The 8,992-nt window shown below is 55.4% G+C and overlaps 1 protein-coding gene across 1 annotated transcript in view; it reads right to left on the bottom strand.

Annotated features, from left to right (window-relative positions):
* Nucleotides 1-1,646: 1,646 nt before the first annotated feature.
* Nucleotides 1,647-8,992, bottom strand: part of CFAP46 (cilia and flagella associated protein 46) — a 160,677-nt gene continuing 153,331 nt past the window's right edge. Inside the window, exons 45-48 of the mRNA XM_044660305.1 lie at nt 6,374-6,621; nt 6,074-6,321; nt 3,066-3,210; nt 1,647-1,826 (exon numbers count right to left, since the gene is read on the bottom strand). Of these exons, the coding sequence (XP_044516240.1) occupies nt 1,647-1,826; nt 3,066-3,210; nt 6,074-6,321; nt 6,374-6,621 (821 nt within the window). The remainder of the gene's footprint in view (nt 1,827-3,065; nt 3,211-6,073; nt 6,322-6,373; nt 6,622-8,992) is intronic.

The following is an 8,992-nucleotide window of genomic DNA, read 5'->3' as shown; positions in this document are numbered from 1 at the left end:
TAACCCGGAAGGGAAGCTCATGGCGGCACCTGGGGCTCCGGAGCTCCCCATCACCTGGGACGGGTGACCCCGAGGCCAGAGCCGAGCAGTGGCCGGGCCTCCTCCCGGGTCAGGTGCCACCATTCGGGGAAGCGCAGGCCGAAGAAAGCTGCGGATCCTAGTGCGGGGGCTGACGAGCGGAGAGGAAGATGGAAGGTTCAACCCGGGGACCCTCGACCAAAGCAGGCGCGCCGGGGCGGAAAGGCCACGAGTGGAGTTCAGATGCCCGCAGGAGCTCCGAGGAAAGGAGCCAAATGGACTCTCCAAACGGAGTGTCGGCGACTGCAGCCTGGGCTGGCTGTGGAGAGGAGGGACCGGCTCGGCCACGACTTCTGAACCCACCGAGCCGAGGAGACGGCCGAGGGAAGGCGGAGGCAGAGAGGAGAGGCGCCGCGGGAGGGCTCTTCCGGGGCCCTCCGGGGCCATCCTGGCTCGCCTCTCCCAGCGGCCTTGCAGCGACGCTGAGCTCAGGCTGTTCGGAATCTCTATTTACTCGGCGGCGGCTTCGGGACCAATTTCAGGAGAATGATTCGTCTCCCTCGACTTCGCGGAGGGGAATCCGTCCCTCCGGCTCCGCCCTTTCTTTCCCAACAGCTCCTCTCCGCCTCCCGCTTGCTTCCGGTCGCATCCGGAGGCAGAGGCCGATTGGGCCAAGGCGCTCCCAGCCCCCTAAAGGCTCCCACCAGGCCAAAGGGGAAGGGCGGGACAAAGGAGCTCAGGCTGTCTGGCCGATTGATTGCCCTGCTGGCGAGGGGATAATTAAAGGGATTGTTTCTGCCTTCGTCACCGTCATGCCGAAGCGGGAGGACAGAAAGGTTAGCTCAGGCACGAGGCCTATCGCACATCTTCAAGGAGACGAGTGCTAATTGCATACAAATGGCTCCGCTCGCAGCTGCCAGTTGGATTTCAGAGCTACGGGCTAATGACGCCCTTTAATCATCTTTAGAAGAGAGGGAAGCGCAGGCTCCTCCAGGAAGACCGTCCAGGAAAACAGTGGCTCCCAGCAGCACTTGGAAATAGACTTTTAGTTATTGAATGGAAAACCAAAATGCTTTCCTAGAGAGCCAGCCTCGGGCCCAGCTCCCAGGAGGTTAGGCAAGCGCAGGGCAGCATCCGTGGGCCGTGCCTTCGTCCAGGTGTGGCGTGGGCCCTCCCCGGGGCCTCGGCCCTCTCCTAGAACGAGCCCTCTGCCCCCGGAGTGTCTCCAGCGGTCATCTGTACGGTGGATTCTTCAGCCTGGAGCCATCCACCCGCAACCTTCTGGAGCAGCGATGCCCAGAGCGGGCGCCGCAGCGGCCCAGGAGGGCGCTGATGGCCGCACTTTTTTTGTAGTACGTTCTATTCCGAGTTTAATAGATAGTTTCATAATTCCCAGGGCACCGAGTCATCTTTTTTTCTGGAAAGGGGGCGGCAGGCCAAAAAGGTTTGGGAAGAGCCGCTCTAGAATATCACGAAGCGGCCCCGCTCACGCCACCCCCACTTCATCGGCCTTCTTCCTCCCACGTGGCGCCCAGAGAGATTCACCCCCAGGTTCTGCAGAGAGCTGCTAAAACCTGAGCCAGCTCCCGAGAAGGCCCTGCAACAGCCTGTGGGCAGCTACTGGCAGGTCACGGCTGGTCCGATGGCCCCTGAGCTCCCAGGAGAACCTCAGTGCTAAACCTGAGGCTTCTGGCCAAGTTCACGTGCTGCAAACCCTCCTGGGTGGACATTCCATCGTGGTCCTGAAGTAGCTCCTCTTTCTCCATGAATCCCCCGACTTCAGCGAGGCTCCGGGATCCGTCCCACACCTTAATAAGGCACCAGAAGAACCCGAAGGCACCCATTCTACCTTGGCCTTACTCTAATTATTCAACCATTATTCTAAGCCTTTTTCCTGACTGGAGGCGCCTTAGGATCCGCCTGAGGGTCCGGAGCTCTGCCCCCTGCGCCCAGTGCCAAACACAAAGAGGCTAATTCACTTTCTTTTTCAAAAAAGTTCTGGTTAATTGGCAAAGACCTGCTTTCTTTCCCTCCTTCTCCACCGAAAAAGAAAATCTCTTTTACAAACGGTCCAACCCAGCACATTCCTTTGGCCCTCGGAGTTTTCTACCTAGCAGGAGGCGAAGTCTGTGTTGCGTTCTCAGCCTTCCGGGATTGTGGTCGGCCAAAGGTCTGAAGTCTTCCAAAGTGATTTGTCATCAGCCCTGTTGTCACGGGAGAGATTGTTCTCCTGGTTCTGCGCGTGGCGCTCTTGAGCGGCTCATGCAAGTCTTCCCCGATTTCTCTGAAAACGTCTCCTATCTATAAGCAAATTAAGTGAACACAGAATGGTTTACCTGTCACGTCTCTGGGAAAGGAAAGACTTTAACACCAAGCAAGAGTTGGAGAAAATGACAAAATGTAAATTAAATGGCTTTGATTATATCAAGCTAAAAAGCTTTTGTACAAACAAAAACAATGCAGCCAAGATCAGAAGGGAAACAACAAACTGGGAAAAAATCTTTATAACGAAAAACTCTGACGGGGTTTACTCAATTACTCAAAAATACAAGGAGTTAAATCAGTTGCATAAAAAATCAAGCCATTCCCCAACTGATAAATGGGCGAGAGACGTGACTAGGCAATTCTCAGATATTCAGTCAAGCCAAATGTTCGCATTGGCTATGTCAAAAAATAACGTGGCTGCTCCTGCTCTTCTCACCTGAAAGAAGGTGCCCAGACAGAGCTGGGGCTGCCTTTCCTGCCAGGAGGGCTCCTCAATGGCCATCGGAGGGCCCTTGTGTCCAGCATAAAGGCCAGGGGTAGGGAGGACAGTAAGGTGGTTGGGAAGAACTTGAGCTTAGAGTCCCATGAGAACTGGGATTCAATGCTGCCTCTGTGTTCCTGGGGGCTCCTAATGGCCCCGGTCCCTTGTGAGGCCAGACAGAGCTTCTCCATGAATTGGCGAGCCTCATTGGACCTTCTATACCACCTAGCTGCATGACCATTGCTGAGGGGACAGGGCCCTAAGAGCTTTGGCAGGGGGTGCCAAAGGTAAACCGAGGCACCTGAGCACAAGGGTCATTCAGGAAGGGGGACAGAACCAACTTGGGCCCTCGAAGAGGTCCTGGTGGTCCCTTCTGCCCAGGGCTGCAGCCCATCCCAGAGGCCAGTGCTTGGAGCTGGTCGAAGCTCTTGTGTATGTCCCGAGCTCTGAAATGACATACGGGGACTTCCTGGGAGGGTGGCTGGGGGGACCTCAGAGCCCAGCCTCCCCAACCAGGCCCGGGGGCCATTTCCTAAGTGTCTAAGGGCCACAGTGGGCAGCCTTAGCTCACAAGGGAGTTTCACCTTCTCTCCAGGGGCCCTCCCCAGATTCTTTGTTTCTTAGACAGGAAAGCAGGGATGAGAGGACCTGCACGGCCATGGGGAGGTGATCTGCAGGGGACCCAGGCCTCTCCTCTTGGGTCAGGCCGTGTCCTTGGAGAGGCGAGGCCACCCTAGCCAGGGCGAAGTTTGTGATGGATTTATAGCAAAGGAACAAGAGAGCCGTGGCTTGTTCCTCAGCAGCATCCCCTCTCCCGCCCCCTCCCCTCCCCTCCGGCGCCTTCGGGATGCTGAGGCTGAAGCGGGACCTGCCAGGTGGAAGGACATTAGGGAAAAGGATGGCACCCAGGCTTCTCGTTTTCAAAAAGGATGGGTGTCTCCAGGGCCCCGCATGGGCCTGGGGCTGCAGATCCAGCCCCTCCTCTTCCCGGCATCAGCCTGGCCCACAGTGTGAGGTTCGGCTCAGTATAAAATAAAGAAATGGCACATTTTAAAATAGCCCAGACTAATTCCGGTGGCTAACGGGGCCCAGAATGGCTGGCCTGCAGTCAGGAACACTCATCCTCCCAAGTTCAAATCCAGCCTCTGATGCTTCCTAGCTGGGTGACCCTAAGCATGTCACTTCACTCCCCATGCCTCAGTTTCCTCTTCTGTTGAATGAACTGGAGAAGACAATGGCCAACCACCCCGGCATCTGTGCCAACAAAACCCTAAATGGGGTCACAGAGTCAGACTTGACTGAAACGACTGAACAAAAACAGTGACAAGGACAAGGTAATCCCAACAGGTCTCTCTTGGATTAAGACAACCACAAGAGACTTCCCTTGGCCCCCTCCTCTGGGCCTCTCCCCTCTCTCCCTTTCCCTAGGGACCATCCTCTGCCCTCCCTGCCCTCTCTCCTCCAGGCTGGGCAAGCTGCCCTCCATGTTTCCAGCCCCAAAGGCATCCTGGATTTCCTGAGCCCATCTCCAGAGGGTGGCCCTTGCCCCCTGCTCCGGGACAGCCATCCGCCACTCAAATTATGGCCTCCTCTAATATCCTCAATAAATTCCCAGGGATTTCTCCTCCTCACCTTTTTTTTCGGGTTCCATAAATTTCCGCCAGGCCATTTTTTTCCTGCTTGAATATATTATGGGATGCCACTTCTGTTCTAAAAGCTAATTGATAATGTGATTTGTTATGTTGCAGAGACATAACTCAGAAAGTTCTTTAAGGCGTCTGCGCGTGGAATCCCGGGGACCGTTTCATATTTCTTCAGCGAATGGCCACCGTTGGAGGTAAAAAATGGGCCGTGGCGGTGGATGAAATATCTCCAGAAGCTTTTATTCTGGCTGCTTGGGCCCAGGCCAAGAGCCCGAGCTCTGCTCATATTTCCCGAGCCCCTTCTCTGGTCGTTAGTTAGTGGGCTCTATGATGGGCCGCGGCCTCGTCCGGGAGAAGGTCTGGGGGTCCGCCGTGCAGACTGGGGGCCCATTTTGGAGGTCACCGGCCTGAGTCCCCCTGGAAATGCTCTGACCTGTGATTCTTTCCCATTGCAACTGGGACTAACTAGGTTCAGGATTTCCCTGGAAGAAGGGATTCCCAGGTGAGGAAACTTCCTTCCCACATGCAGATCAGCACCTCCCTAGAACTGAAGAGTCGTCCAGAGTTGTTAAGTGTCTCACCCTGAACCAGGACCAAGGGCCTGTCAGAGGCTGGGCTCGAACTCAGGGCTTCCTGGTTCCCAGGCCAAGGCTCTGTCTGTGGTCTCACACTGCCTCCCCTTGATCCCTTTGGCTTGCCTGAGGCTGGACCCAGGGAACCTGGGCAGGCTGAGCCGGGAAGGGTCACCGGCTCCTGCTCCATCTCTCCACATGCTTTCCTTGTCTACTAAAGGGAAAAATCAATTCCATTTATAAGGAGATCATGAGCGTAACGAGGATTTATATCTCAGAAATGTACTGAGCAGCTGGCAAATGACTCTTAAAAAATAATCAGCTGGAATTCCTTCTCCGCACAGGGAACTCGCTTTCTCCGTCGTTCTCCCTCCTCCCTCCTCTCCAGAAAGGGAACCGTCATTTTCGAGGCCTCCTTCAAGAGCCAGTTAAAATAACTCCTCCTCCAGGAAGCTTTCCCCAATCTGAGAGCTCTTCTAGCACTTTCTTTTGCCTATGAGCCTTGGCTTCTACTTTCTGTTCATCCTGTCACTCATTCCCTCAGGCACAAATTCATTCATTCATTCATTCATCACATATTTATTGAGGCAGCCAAGTGGTGCAGTGGATAGAGCACCCAGTCTGGAGTCACAAAGACATGAGCACACAATCTGGCCTTAGACCTCTGCTAGCTGTGTGACCCTGGGTAAGTCAATTCATGACTACCTGCCTCAGTTTCATCACCTATAAAATGGGGATAATAGCCTCTGCCTTCCAGGGGTGTCGGGAGGACCAGGATTGCCATCAAGTGCTTGGCCCAGAGCAGGTGATTAGGAAATGCCTCTTGTTGGTTTGGTCCTGCACGTTAGCTGGAGCCCGTCTCACCCACCAGCCTGGGAAAAGAAGCCCAGACGAGGCCGGCGCTCAGAAAGTGCCCTTCTATTCTTGCTGCTCCCTGGGAGCCCCTCGAGCCTCCTCTGGACACGAGGAAAAGGCCAAGATGCAAGGTCCGAGTCCGGCTTCTCCTGGCCTTCCCTTCAGCTCCCTCCTCGCTGTGGAGAAAATGGCTTCAGCCTCTCCTGCTCCCTCCAGGGGTCTCCACCTTCTTGTTTTACGGTTGAGGGAACAGGTGCAGGTTGGCCACTCTGCCAGGGATGGTCAGTGCCAGGGGGTAGCCCAGATCCCCTTGATTTTGGCTGTTGGAGGCCACAGTGAATAAGTTAGGTGTGTTTGCTTTGTTGCCCACTGCGAATGGGCCAATGGATCCAGCCTGTGCACGCCTGCTCTGAGCATCTCTGACACGATAGCCACCTGGCCCTTGGAACCCTGGCACAGAGAGGCAGCTCTGGGATGTGCTACTTGGCTAGAACAAAAGTCACCAGAGAGCCTGGACGTGGCCTTTGCGTAAGTCTCACCTCTCTCATGTCTCTGGAAGAAAAGAGGGATGGAGTCTCCCCAAGAGATCCCCCTTCCATGTACAGCTCCTGGAAGACACTTCTTGGCTCCTTCTCTTGGCTGGTTCTTTTGTTCTGGGGGTAGGAGATGGCCATGACCTTGGGACAGTGAGTCTGGGTGTCAAGTCCAACCCGTGGGTAGCCTGGATGCCCCACTGGGATATGGCCTTGGTGCAGGTACATTCCCAGAGTCCAACTGTTCTCAGAGACTGAGGTGGTTGAAAAGAGTGCGGCCCAGAGTTCTGGGGGGCCACGCTGGTGCTTCTGATCCTTAGGAGGCCATTGTTTTTCTTTCTTTTTTTAAAATTAACTTATTTATTTAGAATATTTTCTCAGGGTTCCACAATTCATGTTCTTTCCCTCCTCTCTTCCCTCCCCTCCTCCCAGAGCTGAGTAGCAATTCCACTCAGTTTATACATGTATCCTTGTTCAAAACCTATTTCCGTGTTATTCATATTTGCAATGGAGTGATCTTTTAATGCCCAAATCCTAACCCTATCCCCAATGAACCATGTGATCAATCCTGTGTTTTTCTTCTGCGTTTCTGCTCCCACAGTTCTTTCTCTGGATGCGGAGAGCATCTTTCTCAGAAGTCCCTCGGGATTGTCCTGGGTCACTGCATTGCTGCTAGTAGAGAAGTCAGTTACATTCGATCGTGCTACAATGTATCTGTCTCTGCGTACAATTGTGTTATTTAAAATCACTTGGGGTTCTATTTGGAAGTATTGAGCCTCAAGATATGTAGTGTTTGACAAACTTCCTGTGGACACGTGGGGGACCTTGGAACTACATTTCCCGTGGTCCAACGGGTTTCCTGTTCTAGATGATGTCTTCAAGGTGAGGGAAGGCTTTAAATACTGGGAAGTGGCTTTGAACTTCCTCCTTTGCTACCTGAGCGGGCTCGCTGGCCTATGAGACAGACAAGATGGAAGGAGATGGGTACTGGCGGGCATTTTGAATAGATCTTAGCCAGGTGCGTGGTTGATTTATCTCTATCAGCAATGGCTTTAATTAAAATACTAATTTCCCTCATTATATTAGCCTTTATCATTTTTAATCGTTACACAATGTTCTCCTGGTTCTGCTCCTTTCACTCTGCATCACTTCCTGGAGGTCTTTCCAGTTCACGTGGAATTCCTCCACATCATCAATCCTTACAGCACAAAGTATTCCATCCCCATCATAGACCACAATGTGTTCAGCCATTCCCCAATCGAGGGACACCCCCTCAGTTACCAATTTTTTGCCACCACAAAGAGCGCGGCTATAAACAGTTCTGTACAAACTTTTTTATCTCTTTGGGGCGCACGCCCAGCAGTGGCCTGGCTGACCAAAGGGCGGGCATCCCTCTACGGCCCTTTGGGCAAGATTCCATGTTGCCTTCCAGAATGGCTGGACCAATTCACAACAGAGTCATTTGATTTTCATCGGTAAGTGGACCTGGGGCATTTAGCCCTGGCTGTCCCAGTGGGGTTGGGGATGACGGCCCATTCCCCTGGGGGGGAGGCCCTGAGGGGGAGCTTCCTGGGTGCCCCAGGCATGTGCAGACTTTCCCCAGCAGAATGGGCAGAAGAGAGACTGCGCACCTGCAGACACGGTCACACCCGTGCCTAGTTCTAGTCAAGTGCTGTGGTGAGCTGGGTTTGCACACTGCTGCGGACACTTCTTGCTCCCCATGGCCTCGATATCCTCATCTGTGGGATGGGCCCAGCGCTGCTGGCACTGCCTCATGGGGCCGTTGTGCTCATCAGGGGCCCTTGCTAGGTGGTGACCTTCGCTTCACTTTAATGCTCTGGTTCGATGCCAAATTCCAAGAGAAAAATTCTCCTTTCCTCGGGGAAGCCGGGCAGGCCCATCCCCTCTACCCGGGCGCCAGAGGAGACCACAATGGGCTCCCGCCAGCGTGCCTGGGGCATCGCAGGAGCCCTTTGCTGACAGGGGTCTGGCTCTGGTTGGGACACTGCCCTCTGGCACAGGGAGGAATGGGCGCCCCCACAATGTCTCGAGCCCCGAGAAAGTCACCAAATAAAATGATGGTCCCTCTTTTGGGGGAGGGGAGGGGAGCCTGGCCAGCCGGGCCCAGCCCCCGAGAGGTGGCAGGCCGAGACCAAGGCGGGCGTCTCAGGAAGGAACATGGCGTGTGCTGGAGCCACATGGCCGACGCTGCCCCTCCGCTGAGGCAAAGCAACGAGAACCCACTGGGCACCTCCTGCCTCCCCGGGGGTTCGGGGCGGATGCCCAGCAGGCGGCTGGGAGAGGAAGGAGGAGCTCTCTGCATCCCGCTGGGCCTCGTGCCTTCCCTCTGGCCCTGCACGCAGCACCGAGGCCCGGCCCAGGCGGGGCATCCCGGCCAGATGGCGCATCCACGGGGAGGCTCGTCCCCACCAAACTTCTCCGTGGCCCGGGCTGGGGGAGGGGGGCGGCCGGGGCTCTGGGAGCTCCGGAGAGAAGCCGCGGCTGAGCAGCCTAATGTGGGCCTGGGCTCTGCTGTGGATGCTCCGGCCGGTCCAGGGAGCTCCAGGCGGAGGTGCGGGGGGGGGGGGGGGGGGACCCGGGGACGCCAGCGGGGCGGCGGGCGGG

The sequence above is a fragment of the Gracilinanus agilis genome, chromosome 2 (genome assembly GCF_016433145.1).
Source record: "Gracilinanus agilis isolate LMUSP501 chromosome 2, AgileGrace, whole genome shotgun sequence".
Taxonomy (NCBI): domain Eukaryota; kingdom Metazoa; phylum Chordata; class Mammalia; order Didelphimorphia; family Didelphidae; genus Gracilinanus; species Gracilinanus agilis.
Note: the sequence above shows the minus strand (reverse complement) of the source record. Positions and strands in the feature narration are given on the sequence as shown.